At 38.5% G+C, this 22,955-nt stretch overlaps 1 protein-coding gene across 6 annotated transcripts in view; it reads left to right on the top strand.

Annotated features, from left to right (window-relative positions):
• The first annotated feature begins 2,290 nt into the window (after nt 1-2,290).
• PLA2G4C (phospholipase A2 group IVC) overlaps nt 2,291-22,955 on the top strand; it is a 32,325-nt gene continuing 11,660 nt past the window's right edge. Inside the window, exons 1-10 of one of the 6 annotated variants that reach the window (XM_074219673.1) lie at nt 2,291-2,425; nt 9,892-10,121; nt 14,847-15,010; nt 16,568-16,620; nt 16,885-16,931; nt 17,181-17,292; nt 17,722-17,858; nt 18,515-18,716; nt 19,227-19,341; nt 22,284-22,439. In XM_074219673.1, the coding sequence (XP_074075774.1) occupies nt 16,603-16,620; nt 16,885-16,931; nt 17,181-17,292; nt 17,722-17,858; nt 18,515-18,716; nt 19,227-19,341; nt 22,284-22,439 (787 nt within the window). In that variant the 5' untranslated portion in view covers nt 2,291-2,425; nt 9,892-10,121; nt 14,847-15,010; nt 16,568-16,602. Of the gene's footprint in view, nt 2,426-5,564; nt 5,843-9,250; nt 9,381-9,886; nt 10,122-14,531; nt 14,749-14,846; nt 15,011-16,567; nt 16,621-16,884; nt 16,932-17,180; nt 17,293-17,721; nt 17,859-18,514; nt 18,717-19,226; nt 19,342-22,283; nt 22,440-22,955 lie in introns of those variants that run through there. The other 5 variants (XM_074219672.1, XM_074219676.1, XM_074219671.1 and 2 more) reach the window with 5 other exon arrangements.

The raw sequence follows: 22,955 nt of genomic DNA, 5'->3' as shown, positions 1-22,955 counted from the left end.
TGTGCCCTGAGGGCTGAGCTCCATGTGCTCACTCTGGCAGAGGTCCCCTGCTGTTCCCCCACTTTGTTCCCAGTGCTCCCTGGGGTGCAGCTCAGGAGACTCCCCTGCTGCTGTGAGCTGGGGCTCCCAGCCCCTGGGGCTGCCTCCGGGAGGCTGAAGTTCTTTTGCTCTGGCGGGCTGCCCCTCCGATTCTGGGGAGCAGAGCCTTTCTGCTCTTTTCCAGGTTACCTTGAGTAGAACTGCCTCAGTGGGTCCCTTTATGGGTTCTGTCTCTTGAAAGTTTAGTTAGAGTCCTTAGTTTCCAGTTTTTATCAGAGAGCACCTAAGACTGGATCCCTTCTTGTTGCCATCTTGGCTCCGCCTCTCCCCCATAATTTCTTAAAAGATAATTTCTAGGTTCTTTTTCTGATCATAGCTGATCTCTCCTGAAGCTATTTTCCAGGTTATCTGTTTTTCCAATGAGATATTTCACATTTTCTTTTGGTTTTGCTTTATTGCTTTTTGATGTCTCACAAACTCATCAGCTTCCCTTTTATCCATTCTATATTATAGGAATTTTTTTTCAGTGAGTTTTTGTACCTGCTTTTTCATTTGGACATTTCTGCTTTTTAAAATATTCTTCTCCTCATTGGGTTTTTTGTACCTCTTTCCATTTGACCCAGTCTGGTTTTTAAGATGTTATTTTCTTCAGTATTTTTGCATCTTCTTCATGAAGCTACTGACATGATTTCCAAGATATTTCCACATCACTTTCGTTTCTATTCCAAATTTTTCCTTGACCTCCCTTATTAGATTTTCAAAATCCTTTTTGAACTCTTTCATAAACTGAGACCAATTCATATTTTTCTTGGAGGCTTTGGATGTCGAAGTTTTGGCTTCATTATCTTCCTAATCACCATAGCAATTGTCTATGGTCAGATTGATTTTTCTTCTATTGCTTTCTCATTTTCCCAACCTATGACTTGATTTTTACTCTTCTTTAAGGTGGGGTTCTGCTTCTAGAGTGCAGTGCATATTGTCCCAAGCTTCTAGGGTTTTTTTGGCAACTGTTTTCAGAGGTATTTCTAAGGACCTGTAAGATTTTAGTTCTCACAAAGTGGTATGATCTAAGGTGAGTTGTTTACTGTTCTCCTGGTCTGTGCTCTGATCTGTGAGTGACAACAGTTTCTGCCCTGAAACTGTGAGGAGGGTCCCCTATTCCCTTGTGGTAGCAAGCTCTATTATGTTATTGCTTCTCTTCTTCCTGCAACTGTAACCCAGGACTGTGATCCAGATCAGAGTATAGGCAAAGCAACAGAGTCCTGCCTGTGTTAGCAAGGAGGCTCCTGTAATCACTTTCTGACCCTCCCCACCATGGAAGGAGAGTTCCAGAAGCAGCTGTCTGTGCCAATTCAGTGGCTCTCAAGGATTGCTTTTGTGTTCCACTCTCACCCTTTTATAGTACATTTTTCTTGCTATCCTTCCAAATTGTTCTTAACAATCTCTGGACTGAGAGTTCTGGAAACTGCTACTGCTGCCACTGCCCCAGTCACCCTGTGGTCTGTTCTTGGGTTGCTGGCTGCACTGCACTTCTCTCTCACCTTGGTGAAATAGACCCTTCCCCTGGATCTTCCATGTTGCCTTGGGCTCGAAAATTGTTTCACTCAGGTTTTTTTGTGGGTAAAGTCATTCTAGAATTTATTATTTAAAGGTATATGGAGCAATTATGGAATAGCTCAGAAGAGTCCCTGCCCTAATTCTGCCCTCTTGGCTGCTAGGATAACTAAATGTTAAGTTTTCCTTAAACTGAACCAAGATCTTTATTTCTGCAATAAGTTCCCTTCAGCAAAGTTTTGGATTCAACATACTTTAATTTTAAAAATTATTTTGGCAATTAGGTCTCGAGCCTTTCTGGCACTCTTCCAATGAGGAAAATTTTGATCTCTGGGAAGGAAAAAGTAAGCTTTAGGGAATAGAATGTCATTGTCATGAGCCTGTCAATCACTCCTATTCACTGATGAGGGCATGTCATGCTGGGCAGGTCTGTGCCTGTGTCTTCCATGCTGTACAATCAGTTTTAAAGTTCTGAAGAAAGACCTTCAGGGTGTCCTGGTATTGCTTCTTCTGACCCCCTTGTGTGCACTTGCCCTGTGTGAATTCTCTATAAAACAGTCTCTTTGGCAATCTTATGTCTGGCATTTTAACAGCATGATCACCCTATCATAGTTGTGTGCTCTGTAGTAATGTTGGAATGCCAGGCAGTTTAGCTCGAGAAAAGACCTCAATGCCTGCTATCTTCTCCTGCCAGATGATCTTCAGAATCTTCCTAAGATAATTTAAATAGAAGCTATTCAGTTTCCTGACATGGGACTGGCAGACTGTCCAGGTATCACAGGCATAAAGCAATGAGGTCAGCACAACGGCTCAGTGGACCTTCAGTTTGGTGGTCAGTCTAATACCTTTTCTCTCCCATACTTTCTTTCCTTTTTTATATGTTATGAAAGCTTTTTTTTTTTTTTTTTTTTTTTTTTAGCATTCATCCATATGGCTATTATGTATGTTTCTCAGGTTAATATTGTATTTACTCATTTGTGTTAAGCATGATTACACATTAGCCATTCTCCGTATGAGGAATTAGGATTAAGGGAAAGAAATACATAAGAGTGTTTTCAAAAGTGAATGTAGTGTTCCTCAGATTCTGAAGGATTTGTTGTTTTGTTTTGCTTTCTTTTTCTTCCTCTGGATGGGGATACCACTGTCCATAGCTGATCTAATAGAGTTTTCCTAGTTCTCTGAACTTCTGAGAGGAGCTACTTCTATCAAGGTTGATCAACTCAGTGTTGCTGTTAATGTGCACAATGTTCTCTTGGTTCTGTTCCCTTTGCTCAGCATCAGATCCTGTAAATATATAAGATACTATGAATATATGAGTCCAACCATTTATGGTTTCTTATAGAACAATAGCATTCCATAATTTTCATGTACTATAACTTGTTTAGCCATTCCCCAATGGATGGACATCCCCTCAATTTCCAATTCTTTGCCACTCCAAAAAGAGATGCCAAGAATATTTTGGAACATGTGGGACTTTCCCCATTTTTTATGATTTCTTCTGGGTAGAGGCCTAGAATTGGAATTGCTGGATCAAAGGGAATGAACGTTTGTAGTGTTCTATGGGCATAGTTCCATATTGCTTTCTGGAATGGTCGGATCTGTTCACAGCTCTACCCGCAATGCATTAATATCTCAATCCTCCCATAAATGGTCCAACATTGATCATTTTCCCTTTTTGTTATCCTAGGCATTTTGATAGGCATGAGTGAATCCTCTTTGTTGCTTTAATTTGCATTTCTCTAATCAATAATGATTGTGAGCATTTTTTCATATGATTATATATAACTTAAATTTCTTCATTTGAAAACTGTCTATTCATAGCCTTTAATCATTTATTAATTAGGGAATGATTTGCAACCTTATATATTTGGTGCAGTTCTCTATATATTTTAGAAATGAGATCTTTATCAGAATTCCTAGTTGTAAAGATTGTTTCTCAGTTTTCTGCTTTCCTTCTAATTTTGGCAGCATTGATTTTTATTAATACAAAATATTTTTAATTTAATATAGTCAAAATCATTCATTTTGCAATTTATAATATATTCTATTTCTTGTTTGGTCATAAATTTTACCCTTTCCATAGATCAAATAGATAGAGTATTTCTTGGTCAATTAAATTATCTGTGGTGTCAACTTTTATGTTTAAATCCGGTACTCATTTTGACCTTATTTTGGAATAGGGTGTGAGATGTGGGTCTATGCTTAGCTTTTGCCAAACCATTTTTCAATTTTCCTGTTGATTTTCTTAAAAAAGTGAGTTCTTATCCCAGAAGCTAATGTCTTAGGTTATGTCAAATAGGAAATGGCTGTAGTCATTTACGGCAGTTTCTTTTGTACCTATTCTAACCCACTGATCCATTTCTCTATTTCTCAACCAGTACCCCTTGGTTTTGATGACTGCTGCTTTAAAGTATAGTTTTAGATCTGGTAGAGCTAGCTCACCTTCCTCAACATTTGTTTTCATCAGTTCCCTTGCTATTCTTAATCTTTTGCTGCTCCAGATGAATTTCATTACTATTTTTTTTCTAGCTCTGTAAAAAAATTATTTGGTAGTTTGATTGATATAGCACTGAATAAGTAATTTAATATGGGTAGAACTGTCATTTTTATTATATTAGCTCTACCTAAGCATGAACAATTAACATTTCCCTTATTATTTAGATCTGTCTTTATTTGGATGAGAAGTTCTTTATAATTGTGTTCATACAGTTTTTGAGTTTGTCTTGAGAGGTAGATTCCCAAGTATTTAGTGATGCCTATAGTTACTTTATTTATTTACTTGTTTGCTTATTTATTTATTTTTATTTTTTATTTCTAGGGTTTTTTGCAAGGCAAATGGGGTTAAGTGGCTTGCCCAAGTCCACACAGCTAGGTAATTATTAAGTGTATGAGGCTGGCTTTGAACTCAGGTCCTCTTGACTCCAGGGCCAGTACTCTATCCACTGTGCCACCTAGCCGCCCCCTATAGTTACTTTAAATGGAATTTCTCCATCTTTGTTCTTGGGCTGATGCTTTGTGTGGGCTTATTTTATATCCTGCTATTTTGCTGAATGTGTTAATTGTTTTGAGGAATTTTTTAGATGATTTTCTTGGTTTCTCTAAGTATAGCATCATATCATTTGCAAAGAGTGAAAGCTTTGCTTCCTTGTTGCCAATTCTTATTCTTTCAATTTCTTTTTCTTCTCTTATTGCCAGAGTTAACATTTCTAAAATTATATTGAATAGTAATGTGAAAATAGGCATCCTTGTTTCACCCCTGATCTTATTGGAAATGCTCTGAGTTTATCTCCATTGCATAATATTTATGATGGTTTTAGATAGATATTACTTATTATTTTAAGGAAAACTCCTTTTATTCCTAAACTTTCTAATTTTTAATAGTAATGGATATTGAATTTTATCAAAGGATTTTTCAGCATCAATTGACATAATCACAGGATTTCTCTTGGTTTTGCTATTGATATGTTCAATTATTTTTGATGTTTTCCTAATATTATACTATCCTTGCCTACTTGGTATAAATCCTACCTGATCACAGTGTATTCTAGTAATAATTTGCTGAAATCTCATTGATAAAATTTTATTTAAGATTTTTGCATCAATGTTTATTAGGGAGATTGGTCTATAATTTTCCTTGCTTTGGCTCTTCCTGGTTCAGATATCAGCACCATGTTTTGTGTAATTAAAGGACTTTGGTAGAACTCCTTCTTCTCCTATTTTTATGTAGAATAGGAATTAATTGTTCCTTAAATCTTTGGTAGAATTCACTTGTAAATCCATCTGAATCCCCCCCCCCCCCCCCACTTGTTTTTGGAGCCTTCCCAAAACTGAGCTAGTGCTGGTAATCTGTGTGTCAACTTCATTATCAGTGTGTACCTCCTTGGAAGGCAACTGCCAAGGCAAGTGAACTTGTCTACAATACTTCAAACTTCTCCATTTGCCATAACTAATTAGCACAAGCAACAGAGAATTTATCCATACTTTGTTGCATCTCAGCTTCAAAGACTGCATTGAGGGCACATTTGCAAACAGAAGATCATGCACCAGCACTCCCTCCACTTTGACCTTGGCTTGTAGACTTTTCAAACTGAAGAATTTACCAGTAGCATTGGTAGTTGACCTTCATGTTATGTTCATTGTCATGGCTGAAAACATCATACGAAGAAGCATAGTAGCAAGGACACATCCTTGATTCACTCCACTGGTGATGGGGAAATCTAGAGTGCATCACCCACTATCCAAAACCCGGGTAAGCATGCCATCATGAAATTGACATACACTACTGATGAACTTCCGTGGGTAACCAAATTTCAATATAATTTTCCTTAAGTCCTCATGACTGCCTTCCTCCTGAGCTGAGTCTTGAATCTCTCTAAGCTTCACTTGTACTTTACTTTTGATGGGATTAAATGCTGCCTTCTTAGAAATGGACGAACTATGATGCTGGTAAATCCTGTGGAGTTCTCGTTTTTTTGTTTAACAGCTGTATTTTTCCATCATTTTCATCAAACCCATCTTGATGTTTGTAAGTGTTCTGACCCAGATGAGCAAGGCAGTGCTCTATACAGATATCTGAAAGCTGCCCACTCTTTTTCTGCTCTGCTGTTGCCAACTGTCTATTGACTCAGCTTTCCCTCCAAGTTAGCAAGAAATGGTTTATGCTCAGAGAGACACTCTAATCTCTTGACCTTAATTCTTCTAGTAGTCATTTTGCCTTGGAGCTGCTGCTTTGGTTGAAGGTGAATATTTAGTTTGGAGAGGAATAAGTCCAGCACACTGCACCACACATTGCCTTTGTCACTCTCACATCCTTCTGTCTCTTCTTATAATCACATAGTCTATTAGATGTCATTGTTTGCTATGAGGGTGGATTCAGGAAGATTTATTGTGTTTAGGTAAACATATGACAATGTTTGTGTTGAGGTTGTGAGATGTGGAAGTCTTCAGTACTGAGTCACCATTGCTACTGCTATTTCCAACTCCATTCCTCCCAAGGGCTCCCTGCCATGTCTGGTAGTCCTAGGCTACTCTAGCATTGAAGTCACCCAGAATTATAACCTTGTTCTCTTTAAGTACATTGATGATAAAAGCCTCCAGGTCTTCATAAAATTTTTCTTTAACTTAAGGGCTCATCATGTTGGGAGCACAGGCACTGATAATGGTGGCATGGCATGTTCCTGGAAGTGGCAATCACATTGTCATGAGCCTGTCATTCATTCCTTTTCACAGGCATTCAAGCTTGTTGACTGGATTAGTTTTGATTGCAAACCTACCCCAGCTTCACAATGCTCCCCGTCATTATGGTCACTCCAGAAAAATGTGTATCCAGCTCATCTTCAGTAAACTGACTTTCAATTGCCAGTCTTGTTTCACTCAGGGCTGCTATTGGTTATGATACCTGTTGAGTTCTCTTGCAACAGGAGCTGTTCATCTTTCAGGTCTATTGGATCTTGTATTGTCTATAAGTGTGCACATGTTCCACGAACCTATGGACATGTTCCATGCACTTACCTATGGTAAGTGGAATCTTCTTTGAAGAAGTTTTTGTAGATTTTTTTGTGTCTTGACCACACTGTAAGATCCCTGCCTGACATAGTGATCAGACCAGAGTTAGGTAAGCAGACAATTTTCAGGGCACCTCTTCCTCATATCAGTAAGTGTGCAGTGGGATCTTTAAAAAGTCTGCTCAGTCACCTGGGGCTGTTGAATCCCACTGCTGCTTTCAGGGGGAAAATGACCCTATGGCCTGGGCCATCTGTGTGTAGGTTGTAATTATAGCTCCCAGTATATCTGTACCTGCTGCTTTGGTACTTGCCTGTAGCAAAGAAATTTGAGGATTGGTAAAGTATGGGTGGTGTCTTTCCAGGCATGTGTAAATTGGATTTAAGTGAGGTAGAGTTGCACAAAGTCATCAGCCCCACTCTCTCTTCCAAAGTCATGGTCCAGTGGAAAGCCAAAGTTCAGACAACTGGTGATGGCTCTAGATGCAGTGGAGGACCTTGGCACCTTCAATGTTGAAGCATGCTCTAAGTGCGCCACAGTACCTATTTCAGGTGACTTGATGGCTGTTGGAACAGTGTTCCCATTTGCCCATTCTTCCAGGGGAAGACTTCACAATATAAGTGTAGGGACTCTACTAAATCTTAGACTATTTTACTCTACCATCTTGGCTCCAGGATAACTAATTGTTAAAAAGTCCTCCTGAAACAGAAACAAGACCTTCACTTCTGCAATAGTTTCCCTTCATCAGAGTTTTGATACATAATCATCTATTCAATTTACATAATCATAGATCAAGCAGTTGATTCCATTGTAGAGGACTGGCTGGACTCAAATGCTCAATTTCAAACTGCCTTGCTGGTTTTATACAAACCCTATAGGGAATGACTAAATGTCTTTTCAACCAATCAGAGCAGACTTTTGCACCTCGAATAAAGCCATTGATTAAGAGGTTGTCTTCTCTAGTTAAAGTAATATGAGATCAGTGGGTTGCAGGGTGATGGATGCATTGCTCCCTCCTCCACTCTTAGAGCTGCTAATTAAGTTTTTTGTCCTTCCCAGTTTTTCTTCTTATTTATAAGATGATCAGTTCTGTGTTTTTCTGGGTTGTTCAGTACCTGTTTTCTTGACGGCAGTATTCATGATTTACAGAAATAAAACTTTTGAATCCAAATCATTCTTCACCAAAGTTTAATGAATCCTCTCTGATTTCTAGGAACTTTAAAATGAAGATGCTGAATCCAGTTATCTTTCTTATTCCAATGCTTACATTTTGCAGAACTGTGGTTGTTCAGTCATTTTTCAGTCATGTCCAATTCTTGTTGAGCCCATTGGGGGTTTTCTTGGCAAGCTTATTGGAAAAATGCTATTTTGTTCTGCAATGCATTTTACAAATGAGTAAATTGAGGCAAACAGGATAAATTACTAGTAAGTGTCTGAGACCAGATTTTGAACTCAAGAAAATGAGTCTTCCTGAATCCATGTCTGGCACTGTATAATTTGGGGTGTTGCTTGCACTGTATAATCTGCCTTTGATAGTGTAGGTTTCTGCAAAGAATGATTATACAGTAGATCATCATGCTCAACAGGGAAGGGAAAAGGAAAAACCCCACAAATAAGGCTTAAATATTGAAATGAAATTTGTTAAATGATATTATACCTAGTTTACCAAGTCCTTTGGAGGATTAGCGGCATGAACATTAGTCTGTATCCAGAGTGGGTGGAATAAGTGGAACCTCTACAGATGCCTTCTCAATTTTTCACTTTGGTCCATGAAATATCCCATACATGAATTTTGTTAGGGTTGGAGGATTCCAGGATAGTGATTGATGAGGAAGTAAGGTACTATCTGTTGCTTCTCTTTCTAGACTTACATTTTATGATTATTGAGCATACTAATTAGTTGATGGGACAAAGATGGGAGGAGAAGTTGAGGAAAACTCTGACTCATTGCACAACTGCTTTAGGGTGTGTCCTTCTTGAGATAAGAACCGAGTCTTCAAAGCCTTGAAGGATTCCTGAGAAAATCTGACCTGTACAAGTTGCCCTAAGATCATAAAAGAACAAACATGTCAATGATGCCTGATTTTTTGATTTGACTCTCAACTCTTTCAAAGAATTCTCCAGATTATAAAATAAATTGGTTTGCCTTCATAGACTATCAGGGTGCTAGGATCATAGACCTAGAAGTAGAAGGGACTCTTCCATATCATTGAGCATCCAACCCTCTCATTTGATGGATGAAGGAAATGATGCAGAGGAATGAAGTGATTTGACCAGAGTCATAAGTGAGTATCTGGGGTAGTACTTGGACCCTAGTCTCTCAAGACTGCAAATCTGATGACAAAAGACTAATTATTTTTTTTTATAGATTTGTAAGAATTTAGAACAAAGCTCCTTTTACATATTTTGTCTTTGAGTGGTGAAATTTCCATGTGAAAAAAAAAACTCTTCCAGAATGTGGCCAAGCAGGAAACAGACTTGGGATGTGTTTGCCTCTTTCAGATTTTGAGTACTTGTATTTGTAAAATATTTGGGGGGAATGAACCCTTTAAAATTTTCAGAAACCAATGTTCCTTGAGTTTATTTATCCTTTTCTCCACCCATTAGTTATCCTTGCTCTACAGAAGTGATATAAATTGGGAAATTCGAAACCTTGGAGCTGTTTGGTAATCATTAAGCCAATGAGAAGCACCTGGTTTATAGACTACTCAATGGAGATGACAATTTAGGAAATATATTAGATACCATAAACTAGATAGAGGTTTTTGTTTTGTTTTGTTTTTTTAATGAGGAAAGAGGAAATCTGGCACTCAATGAGGAAGACTTCAGAAAAAAAGATTAAGCCTTGACTTTATGGAATGATTCCAAAGAACTCAGGGACCAAGGCTGACAGTCTCTTATTGAGTGGACTGGGAGTGAGCAAACACACAACTGGCTTCCCAAGGAAGAGTGCTTGTTAGAAACCAAAGTGATCTGGACTGTTGCAGTGTAAGGCCATCAGTCAGTCTTTCGGTATTCTCTGAAAGGTGAGTTGCTATGCTCCCCAATGCTTGTGTCCTCAATGCTTCTGCCTTGTTTCTGTTGATTCTCTCCAAGTTATCATGTCTGTATCTCACATGTTCTTATATTTGTATATTTTCCCCCATTAGTCTGTGAGCTCCATGAGGGCAGAGGACAGCCCTTTGCCTTTGCATCCCCAAATACTAGATGCCTGACTGTGTACCCATATTTTCTTTTAATCCATTATGTATTTAATGGAGAGTTGCTCTGAGCTTTGAGCTGATTGCTTTCTTTGGCTAACTATTAAATTTAAAATAGGAAACTAGATGGCAAAGTGGTAGAGTACTGGTCCTGATCTCAGGAAGATCTGAATTTATATCTAACCTTAGTCACTTACTAGCTGTATGACCTTGGGAAAGTCACTTGACCCTAATTGCCTCAAATCCAGGGCTATCTTTAGTTGTCCTAATTTATATATCTGGTCACTGAATCCATATAGCTGTGGAGGAGAAAATGAAGCTGATGACTTATCATAGCAGCTGCCTGATTCAAATCCAATTCATGTACAGGTCATGGCATCAACTCCCTGATATCATGGATTCTTTGAGAACAAAGGACAAACATCATCAACAAATTTAAAAACATGGGTGGGGGGCTTGTGAGCAGGCCTTTTGATTGAATTGTAGAGTATACAAAGGGGAGTAATGCATAATAAGACTGTAAAGGTAGTTTGGATCCAGGTTGTGAAGAAATTAAAAGAAAATCTAGTGATGTTTTCTGTTCCTTACATCACCATAGTATCCTACCTATCTCTTCTTCTCCCTGATTGCCAATCCATTTATGCATAGCTAGGTGGTACAGTGGATAGACCTTCAGTTCTGAAGTCAGAAGGACCTGAGTTCAAAACTGGTCTCAGACACTTGATGCTTATTGGATAACTGTAGAGGAGAAAGTAAGGCTTTCACAGCAGCCCCCTCACTCAAATCCAATTAACTTATTTTTCATGGCATCACTTGTTTGATAACCATAGCATCATCATAACAAATAATGGATTTTTTTTAATTTTTGAGAAGAAAAACTGATTGATACATTGAGAAAGTTCAAAAACATGTATGATGTGTGACACTTGTAGATCTTCCACTTCCACAAAGGAGTAGATGGGGGTTTCTCTTATTATCTATTCATCTCTAAAATGTTATTCCAAGTGATAATTTTTTTTCCATGCTCCAATGTATATATGGTATTATATTTCTCCAGTTACTTTAATATTTTTGAAGGCTCTGCTACCAATGGATTCCTAAATTTGGATCCCTTCTTCTCATTTATTATCCCTTTTGAGTTTTGATTATTAGTTCCTCTCTCTTAAATTTATCTAGTTATATATTTCTTCCCCCTCTTTTTTCCACTCAGATAGATAGCTCCTTCCTCTTCTCCCCTTCACATGTTCTTTAGATTTTTAAATTTTCATTTTTGGTATCCCCTTGCATAAAAAGGATTTCTTTTTACTGTAGTTAGAATGCCCCCAGGTTCTGCCCATAATGTCTCCTGTTAGCCTCTTTAATGTTACTTTTACCAGATTTCTGCATTTATCTGTGTCCTTTTGTACTTTTAGAAAGAAATCTCTTAATGTTCCTTCTGTTGTCACTCTGTTGCTGTTTGCATTTATTTATTCATCCTGTATTTCTCTTGGGGTATTTGAGAAGCAAATAATACCTTCAGTTCTGTCTTTCTTTTTATAATAATCTTTTTTAAAAAATTGAACATTGGGGTGATTAGGTGGCACAGTGGATAGAGCACCTGCCCTGGAGTCAGGAGTACCTGGGTTCAAATCTGGCCTCAGACACTAATTACCTAGCTATGTGGCCTTGGGCAAGCCACTTAACCCCACTGCCTTGTAAAAACCTAAAAAAAAATTGAACATCTATTAATTGTCTTATGAGAAATAATTCATTTGGAGCCCTACCCTATTCCAGTCAGCATCAATCAATTTGATATGATTCCATAGGGGTAGTTATCAGTTCTGTATATCAGACTCCTGAACTTAGATTATTAGATCACTTGCTTAATCGCAGGAAGTTAGCTAGCAGACCACATTGTGACTAAGCCCAGTATGGTAGAGGTGACTCAATTTCATGGGAAGTCTCCCCATTTGTTTTTGTACCTCTGAACTACTCTCTCTTGTCCAACATGAGCAAATGGCCATCAGAAGCTTCATGCTTCCCTCAAACTATGACCCCTTACTGAATATATAATGTTTGGATCTCAAGAGCAAGGTCTATCAATTAATGAGATTCTGTAGTCCACGATGTCTCTTTTGTATATTTGGGCATCAAAATATATAAAGATAGGGTCCTAGAAGGATGGGGCATCTCAGATCATGAGGAAGATCTGAAGTCCACTTCAGTAGAGGGGATCATGGAGTCTTTAATAAAGTGCCATTGACTGAGAGTTCTGCCTCAGAACTACCTTCTATTGCAGGTAGGAGACAGTCCTGTATGGTTAAGCTCAGGTTTGCAGGTTACAGTGCCCTGAGCTGCATCCTTAGCTTCTGGGCTTTTAGGAACATAATATTCCATTCCCTCTTCCTTTCTTTAGTAGGTGAAGAATAGTCTTGCATTAATTGTTTGTCTTTTCCTTTGTATGTGAAAGTCTGCTGTGGATGAAGTGACTCGCTAAATGAACCACTATGTGTTTGAAGTTTTCAACCTTGGGTTTTTTTTTTTTTTGGAGACGATCCATGAAATCTTCTAATCAAGATTTAATTTTCTATATTTAGAAGTTTTGGGAAACTTTCTTCTATGATTTCTTTCATTTTGCTGTAAAGGTTTTTGTCCTGTCATGTTCTTCTTAGAAGACCTCCAGCTCTGTCATCAAAACTTGTTTTGTTTGTGTAGAGAGTTTATTGTCTCTAAATGTTCTTGCTTTTGTCCTCATTTAGATTGTTTTTCATTTCTGAGCATTTGTATGCCAAACTGTTTTTCTTTCCTTTGTTTCTTTCATGAGGCTTGACATTGAGCAAATTGAAGTTTTTCTATTCTGCCCATTATTTTTTTGGGCAGGGCAGAAATCCTGCTTTCAGAATTCTCATTTATCTTTTAAATGACTCAGGGACAGTTTGCTGTGATTTTATATCTCCTCAAATTCCATAGAGGCCTCTGTCTCATGAAGTGTTGAATCTTTCTTTGTTCTTCAGTATTCATTCATAGATACGCAAAAGCATTGATTAAGTTTGGAGGTCATGTGTCCTTTTTTTTTCAGTGTTCTGCCTCTTGATACAATGGTTAAATCAGTTACAGGAGGAAATAGAAAAACTATACTAGTAGGCGATATCAATTTTCTCCTCTCAGAACTAGATAAATCTAACCAAAAAGTAAACAACAAAGAATTTAGAGAAGTGAATAGAATTTTTAGAAAAGTTAGTTATTCTAGACCTTTATTTTCAGAAAACTGAATGGAAATAGAAATGATTATACCTTCTTTTCTCAGTAGTACATGGTACCTATGCAAAAATTCACCATAGATCAGGGCATAAAAATCTCACAATCAAATACAGAAAAGCAGAAATATTAAATGCCTCCTGTAGCAGATCATGATGCAATAAAAATTACATTTAGTAAAGGAACATGGAGAGATTAAAAATCAATTATAAGCTAAATAATCTAATTTCAAAGAATTAGTAGATCAAAGAACAAATCATAAAAAATTAATAATTTTCTTAAAAAGCATAACAATGCAATAACATTACAAAATTTATGGGATGCTGCCAAAGCAATACTTAGGATTAATTTCTATATATCTAAATGTTTACATCAATAAAATGGTCAGTTCAGATTAATGACTTAGATACGTAACTAAAAAATTTAGAAAAGGAATAAATTAAAATAATAATTAAACACCAAAGTAGAAATCCTAAAAATCAAAGAAGAGATATAAAATTGAAAGTAAGAAAACATTGAACTAATTTATAAAATTAGAAGCTGGTCTTATTTAAAAAAAGCAATAAAATAGATAAACTAAAGGTTTTTGATTTAAAAAAGAGAGAAAACCAAATTATCAGTATCAAAAAGGGATGAATTTACCACCAATGAAGAGGAAATTAAAGTAATTATTAGATGTTATTTTACCTAATCATATTACAATAAATCTGACTCTAAGTGGAATTCATGAATTTTACAAAAATATAAATTGCCCAGATTAACAGAGAGGAAACAGAATTCTCAAAATAATCCCATCACTTATAAGAAGAATTTGAATAATTCATCAATTAACTCCCTATGGGGGAAAAAAAGGCACTCCAGGCTCAGATAGATTCTATTTAAAGAACGATCAATTCTAGTACTATAGAAACTATTTGTAAAAATAAGCAAAGAAGGAATCCTTCCAAAAATCTTTTTATAATGCAAAAATGGTACTGGTACCTAAATTGAGAAGAGTCAAAAAAGAAAGGGATTTCTTCTCCTTGTGATCTTTCAGTTCCTCTCTCCCCCCATTTCTTTTTCTCATTACTCAATTTTGACTCCCTTCCCCTTGATTGTGGTTTCCTTGAGATATTGGATCTCAATATGTTTTGGTCTCCTCCCACACTATAATTTAAGGTTCACCAGCTGAGGTCTCTTCCCCTTCTGAATTTTGGGTGGTCAGAATTGGCCCAAGGTGGATATTGTGCTCTTTCCCTCAGGCTTAATGGAATGTTATATAGCTCTCCACATGCAGCATATTTACTGACTTGTCCCATTCCTTCTTTTCCTTAGATTTCTGACCTGATTCCAGCAATTCAGAGCCTGCTTTTCCTGGTCTCAGTAGAAGCTATTTTCTCTCACTGGAGTTGGTGCTTCTGAGCCTTGAGGAAACCTCCACAGCCTAGAGTAGGATCTTCACAGAACTGGAAAGAGGGAGTAGAGATTTGAGTTTAGGGGTCAGTTTTGATGTAAACTTCTGTTGTGTCCTTGGGTCTGCTGGTGCATCCTTGTTATTGGAAATGTATAAGGTGGGGGAAGGGGGCTGAGTAAACTCAGTGTCAGTTAGTGGCATTTTATGGGTTTGGTTTTTTTTAAATATTATCTTTTCAATTCTGAGTATCCTAGACCATGGAAACAGTTAAACCTGCCTTATCTTTGGCATACAATTTCTACTTTTAAAAGTTTGAACAATTGTTGAAGTCACAGAAAATGGCTAGATTCTAGTCTAGTCTAGAATCATGTTGCTCATGGATGTTCATGCCCCCAGTCCTGCCAGGTTGTGAAAGTATTTAAATGCCAAACAGAGGAATTTATACATGATCCCAGAGGCAATAGAGACTCATTGAAATTTATTGTGTAAAGGAGTGACACAGTCAGATGGATACTTTAGAAAAATTACTTTGGTAACTGAATGGCAAAATAGGGAGAGACTTAAGAAAGACCAGGCTATTGAAATTGTAGGGGATGAGGTGATGCGAAAGGGAGGTATATCAAAGAGATGCTACAAATGTAATTATGATCAGACTTTACAGATGATCTGCTATGGAGAGTGAGAATAGGGGAGTTCAGGATCACTTTTGGTTGTGTAACTACCTTGGTAAATGAAAGGATGCTGGAACCTTTGACAGAAATTAGAAACTTTGGATCAGGGATAGGTTTGGGATAGGAAAGATGCTATGTTCTTTTTTGGACATTTTGGATTTAAAATGCTGATGGGATATCAGGTTAAAGTGTTCAGTAGGTAACTGATGACCATATGGAATCAGAGCTTAGAGAGGCTATATATAGCAAGACTTCTATCCAAAATCATCTTCCTAAAGATACAGAAAGATTGTGGAAGGATCTGGGACTGGGGAGAGACACTGGAGTTCTATGGGTTTCTTATAAAGTCTATCTATTTCAAGTGACCATTTAAACCTTCAAAACTAGGGTTCTTCTCATGATATCAGACTGTCTGGGTTTAGGAAGTGTCAAATTCAACCACCTTCACATTACAGAAGGAGGAACTGAAATCCAAAGAGAAAAAGGGAATCAGACAAAGATAAAGTGATTAAAAGGGAGGGATAAGTAACATTTAAGTCATGAGGTGGCTTAGATGGTTTTGGAAAGGTCCAATTAGGTCAGGGTCCTGAGCAAAGGAATTAGAAAAAGAAAGGAGGGACAAACACTTGGATTGTATGCTATGTTGGGATTTAGAATTGAGGTGACATGAGAGATAGAATTGGAAGGGATGAAAGGAGGAAGGTAGGGATAGATTGCCTTGGAAATGAGGGGCAACAAGTCAAAGGATAGGCATCTGCATTTCTCAACTCATTCTAAGGGAGGAGAAGCTCTCTGAGTTTACAATTAGTTGGCATGGCCATCAAAGGAATTTCAGTAGTAGGGGAAGTAGGAGTGGGAAGCAGAGATAGAGAAAAATGTACCAATACAGATACAGGGAAAGCTGGAGATAGACCTTTGGAGGCAGCTACTATTTATCTCCTCCCCCCAACCCCTTTTCTTTTCCGGTTCAGATCTGTGATCAGAGACGGTTGTGAGGACAGCAGGTATGACCGACAAACCCCAGGTATTGTCATTGCTTCTTGGTCTATTGGGTATCTTTCAGGTATATATGTGATTGAAACGGTCACATTGGGGCAAAGAAATAAGGATGGAGATGAAGTGGTTAGAAATACCAAGTAGAACCCTAAATGGTAAAAGAAATTGTCAGGGGGTGTTGTGTTCACGGCTCTATGTGGATATTGATAAGGGTGAGGGGAATTGAGGGTAGGAGGCAGCCTTACTAATGAGCCTCTTATAAAGGGCCTCTCCTACTCTCTGTTTTTTGTAGCAAGCTGCCTTCACCACCAAGAGTCGACCTGGCAAACAGAATGAGAGGTGAGGGGGGCGGTCCTTGGCTTATGTGATATTCAATTTAATTTTTGAGTCATTTGGCAAAAAGCAGAAAAGTTTAGGGGTAGGTGGTTCCATGGATGATAGATTGGAACCCAGGGCTAGATACTGAGAAAATGAGGGGTTTTAGCCTGATGGTGGGAGGGGCAGAATTCAATACTGGCCAAGAAACTCAGGGTCAAGGGCTTGAGTCCAAGGAGCTGTTTATAACAAACCTTTTAATATTCTGTGCAGATCTGACATCAGTGTCCATTTTGGAATATCAGAAGAAGAGAAAGTAGCAGTGCAAAATCGGGGGAAGAAGGTCTTGATGGCCCTGCAGAAGTTGGGCATCAATACCAAGAAGGTATGGGACCATGGGGCTGATGTTCCCTGTAGAACCCAGGAGTGCCTGAATGTTCTACAGAAGTTTCCCCGAAGGGGATACTTGAGACTTGCCTGATTCTTTCATGGACCCAATTCCAATCTTTCCATTTCCTGCTTTCTTGATTTCTGACCCTCTATCTTTCCACCCTGGTATTTTCCCTCCTGATACCTTTATAGTTTCTCCTTTTTCTCCAGGAGAAATTCATTAACCTTTTCCTCTCTTTCCTTCAGTGGGAATTCCATCACCCCTCCTCACTCTTATCTTAGAGTGTAACTTCCTCTGCACCTTACCCAAATGAGAAAGCTATCTACCATTCCTCTCTCCTGATGTAACACTTCCCTTTCTCATTTCCTTTCCCAGGTAGAAACCCTGGAAAGCTACTTTCACCTCTCTCTCTCCTGTGTCTAGGGCCCTGTTGTTTCTGTTCTGGTCTCTGGTGGGGGCCTGAGGGCTGCAATAGCTTGCCAAGGTGTCCTTACCGAACTGAGTCATCTGGGGATCCTGGACATGGTCACATACATTGCAGGGGTATCTGGCTCTACCTGGTAAGAATCTATGTGTGTGTGTGTGTGTGTGTGTGTGTGTGTGTGTGTGTAACTCTCTGGGGAGGGAATCCACAGCTCCACAGAGGGGAAAGGAACCTAGCTCACTCTTAAGCTCTTCATAAATCGCACTCCCCAAATCCCCTGCATTTTCCGTACCTAAGCTTGAACCACCCAACCAGCTGATATTGAAAGGGCTTCTTAGAGGACACAATGAATGACAAAGAAATTGGTGAAACTAGAAAGAGTTGCAGAGCAATGATGGACTTTGTAGATGACAGTAGTGCACAGCACTTTGAAAACTAAGCAACAATTCTTTGGGCTCATAGTCAATGGGTTTTCAGAGTGAAGGGTTATCCAAGCACCAACTCTGGACAAATCAGTTTTACAAATGTTCTCTTCTTGGATCCCCACTACAACCCTGGGAGATAAATTCATCATTATTCCCACTTTATATTGGGGAAACCGAGGCAAGCAAAGGTGAAGTCACTTGCCCAGGGTCCTATGGTCAGTAAGTATCTTGAGGTTAATATATGAACTGGCATCTTCTTGACTTCAGGGCTGATACTCTACACTGTAGTGCTCTCAATGGCCAAATGATTTTGTATCTAGCCAGTTTTTTCACCAGCCAGGCTGGTAGATGCTTATCTCATCTTTAGGTGCATGGCCTCCCTCTACACCCAGAGTGATGATGGGTGGAAAGATCTATGGAAGGCAGAATGTGAGCTCCAGAGGCGGTTGCGGGAGAACTCCTGGGATTTCTTCATTGCCTTGAATAAGCTCTGTAAGGCTGCAGAGAGGGATGACTATTCCCTCACTGACTTCTGGTCTCATTCCTTCGTCTACTACCTTACAAAGGAAGTAAGTTTTCCATTGGGACCTAGGGAAACTGAGAACAGGTAGGGATTTCATCGAAGGATGAAGGTATTCCCATTCTATATTTCTGGCTAGTGGTCCCAGCCCAGAGTTCTGGCTTGCTGATCAATAAACTACCATTTATAAAATCAGATACTGTGCTAAATTCTGGCACACTGTTGGGTGATCTTATGTTAATTTATTGATGGTGAGGCAGGGAAGGTCTCTTCCAGCTAGACCTTAGTTCAAAGAACCCTATATTTAGACCTGGGTTCAAATCCTATCTCTGCTGCTGATTATTTGTTTTACCTTGGGCAAATATCTTTCTTTCTATATACCTCAGTTTCTTTACTTGAAAAAGGGCAAGTTTGGAGTTACAATAAGGATCTAAGATTCTTTGTAACTGTAAACCCTGAGAATTGATAACGTCTTGGAACCTCCTAGCTCTGTAGGGGCCATAGCTCCCTGAATCCTTTTCCATTTCTCTATATTGTAATCTCTTCTTAATCCTATCAGCTTATGGATTTTCGTCTGTCCCATGTGAAACATCAGTCTGTAATGGGAACTGTGCCATATCCCATATTTGCTACCATCAGCCAAGAACTCAAGATAGGAGAAAAGAAGAATCTGAGTGAGTATGGCCTTGGCATCATCCCTTGAGTGATAAGATAAGGAGTGATAAGATATCTGCTCAGAAGGCCTATTTAGAACAATGATATCAGGCAGTGTATGACCAGGGTGACTGCCCTAGGAAGGTCTAGGGAGTCCATGGAGTGGAGCTCTTTTTGAGGAAAAAATGATGGAATCTTTACAGGACTTCAGAGTTGGAGGGAATCTCAGTGACCATCTAGTCCAATCCAAACTAGAACAAGAATCCTCATGTCACCATTTCTGACCAGTCCCCTATATGACACATAAAGCCCTTCACTATCTGCTCCCCTTCCTACTTTATCAGTCTTCTCATACTTAACTCCTCCGCATATACTCTACAATCCAGTAACACTGGTCTATTTGCTGTTTTGAATATAATGTTCCATATCTCACTCATTGCTGCTAGCTGTTCTTTTTGCTTAGAAAACTCTTCCTCCTTATCGCCACAGTCTAGTTTCTCTGATTTCCTTCATTCATCTCTATCCCCCATATTTTAAAGGGGACCCCATCAAAGACAGTACCTTTCCCTCTGAGATCTTGTTCCATCTGTTCTATAGATCTAATTCCATCCCTGGAAAAATCATTAAGAAGACCTTCAATAATCTATGTGAGAGATGATCTGAGCCAGGGCTAGAGCCATGGTTGTGGGAATGGAGAAAGGGGGGATCTATGCTAGTGATGTAATGAAAGTAGAAATGAAAAAAATTGGTGACATATTGAATATGTGTGGTGAATGGGATAAGGAATTAAGGATGGCAATTAAGGCTAAAGGACTGGCAGGATGATGATATGATTGACAGTAATAGGAAAAGATGATATTGAGATTTGTTTTTAGATCCATTGAGTTTGAGTTACCTATGGAATATTGAATTTGAAGTTTCTATAAATCAGTTCTTTTCTCTTGAGAATCTTTTTTTATTATGTTTACAAGATACTAAAATATATATATTTTAGCTTTTATTAGGTGTATTTTCTCCCTAGCCAGTAGACAGTCATTCCTATGTTAAATATTCAAGGTCCAGAAATACAAATTCCATTCTAAGATATCAAATTTGTCTGCTGATCATTTCTCAGAACAATTTTTCATTCTTGGTACTTCTTGTCAATAGATAAGAAGGAAAAAATGCTCCATGAATCCAGGTGGTCTTTAATTTTTTTCCCCCTCAAATGACTTTGTGATCTTTGGCAATACTTTTTTAGATTTCATCTGGCAACAGTTTTTGTACTTGGATTTCCAGAAGTTTATAGTAGTTATCCATTTTGACAAATCTTTGTAGGTTCTACCATAGTCATATTTTTTTTTTTTAGGTTTTTGCAAGGAAGTGGGGTTAAGTGACTTGCCCAAGGCCACACAGCTAGGTAATTAGTAAGTGTCTGAGGTCAGATTTGAACTCAGGTACTCCTGATCCAGGGCTGGTGCTCTGCCACTTCGGCCCCTAGCCACCCTACCATAGTCTTAAGAAGAAAACTGACCTCTCTATTTTGATGTCAACACACAGTTGATTAAGTATAACTCAAGGAGGAGGTCCTGAATAACCCTGCCTCTACTCTTGTTATTCACCCCTAATCATTGAGTGATTTCACCTGATAGTCATTGTGGATCTATGTTAACACTTCTTAGAGAATATACAGCTACTTCCTCACCCAATGCAGAGTTAGCTCCTTCTCAACTTTGCTTTTTTTAGGTTTCAAATGTTTAATGACACCTCTTTCCTTCCTTCTCTTTGTGACAGTCTTCTTTGTTCTTCCTTCTTATATAGGTCATCTCCCCTCTGCTTCTTCACATTTTATTGCACTTTTAATTTGTTACATTGACATCCCACTTCCACTTTTAAAAGTTATTTTAAGTATAGTTTAATTTCCCCTTACAAGGTGGAGAACGGAGCCAAACAATTTGATCTCTTTATTACTACATTGTTTAGTTCCGGATACCATGATTTATGAGGAACATGGATAAGATGGAGAGTACCCAAGGAGGGCATCTTGATTGGTAAAGGATCTCAAACTCAGGAGCTATGAGGATTAGTTGAGAGACCTGGGAATGTTTACTCTGACAAAGAAGACTTGGGGGTACATGACAGTTGTCTTCAAATAGATGGATGGTTGTTCTGTGGAGGAGAGGATAGATTTCTTCTACTTCATCTCAGATGGCAATGAGGGGAATTTACAGAGGCTTCTTTAATCCTTTAATCTTGAAAACTCCCCCATCATTTTAATTGCTTAAAAGTAGAGTTGCCTCCTTCCTGTGATTGTAGCCTCCATGTTGAGACGGCTTCTTTCTCCCAAGAGTTATTCCAGCCTATGCTGGATATCCAATTGCCATGTGAGGGAATTAGGAGTCAGGTGAGTAGATATTGGATTAGATGGTTAATGATCTCTCTAAATCTCAAAGTTTGTCATATTATTCTTCTCTCCTGAGAAGGAGCGTACCTTGCATTTTGAACATAAAAAGCCATCATTTGACTGGGGTAGAAATGTGAATATCACATTTTTTGCAGGGTATTATAAAAACATTCCTGTTCTCCGTACTCTTGAGATCTTCAGGATCTTTTAACACTTGACCTTTTGGCCTTTACAACTTGTGTCCCAAATACCATATCAAGTGAACAATGGGGCACTGACCCATCTGGTTTTCTCTCACGGGGTTTGGTCCAGTCTCCTTTCCTGATTTTGTGCAACTAGTTGCTGCTAGTAGGAAGAGACTTATCTAGTGAGTAGATTTATTTGGGGGAAAATTGGTGATATTTGGAACATGTCTTAGTGTGAATGTAACTGAATATGAAGCCCCAGGTTAATGTTCCATATGCTTATGGAAACACAGATTGTTGTGTGAATTTTTCTGGGTACAAATCTTATCGTGTCGTGACTCCTACCCTGATGTAAAACCTGCTCACCAAACCCACAGTTTTGTTATCTTCCCAGAAGCTTGGTTTGAATTCACTCCTGATTGGGCTGGCTACTCAACACTCGGCTACTCAGAACCTGGTGCTTATGTCTCTACCCCTCATTGTGGGAGCAAGTTTGAGGGAGGGAAGCTCATCAAACAAGAACCTGAAAGGGATTTCTCTTACCTGAGAGGTAAGGATTGAAAATCTCCTCCAATAGGAGCAATGAGATTATCCCTCCCTTTGGCATCCTATTGGAATCCTGGGTTCTTCAAATTTGGAGTTCCAGTTGAGAATATGAGTAGCTTAAAAAACGTCAACAGAATTCTGTGAGATCACTTGCTTGTTAATTTTCATATAATTTGATACCTCAGATGTGAAATATTCTTTTTTTATAAAGATTTTATTTATTTTGAGTTTTACAATTTTCCCCCCTGATCTTACTTCCCTCCCCCACCCCCACAGAAGGCAATTTGTCAGTCCCTACATTGTTTCCATGGTATACATTGATCCAAATTGAGTGTGATGAGAGAGAAATCACATCCTTAAGGAAGAAACATAAAGTATAAGAGATAGCAAGATCAGACAATAAGATATCAGTCTTTTTCCTAAATTAAAGGAAATAGTCCTTGGTCTTTGTTCAAACTCCATGGTTCTTTATCTGCATACAGATGGTATTCTCTATTACAGATAGCCCCAAATTGTCCCT

Source organism: Macrotis lagotis, chromosome 1 (assembly GCF_037893015.1).
Source record: "Macrotis lagotis isolate mMagLag1 chromosome 1, bilby.v1.9.chrom.fasta, whole genome shotgun sequence".
Lineage (NCBI taxonomy): Eukaryota > Metazoa > Chordata > Mammalia > Peramelemorphia > Peramelidae > Macrotis > Macrotis lagotis.
Note: the sequence above shows the minus strand (reverse complement) of the source record. Positions and strands in the feature narration are given on the sequence as shown.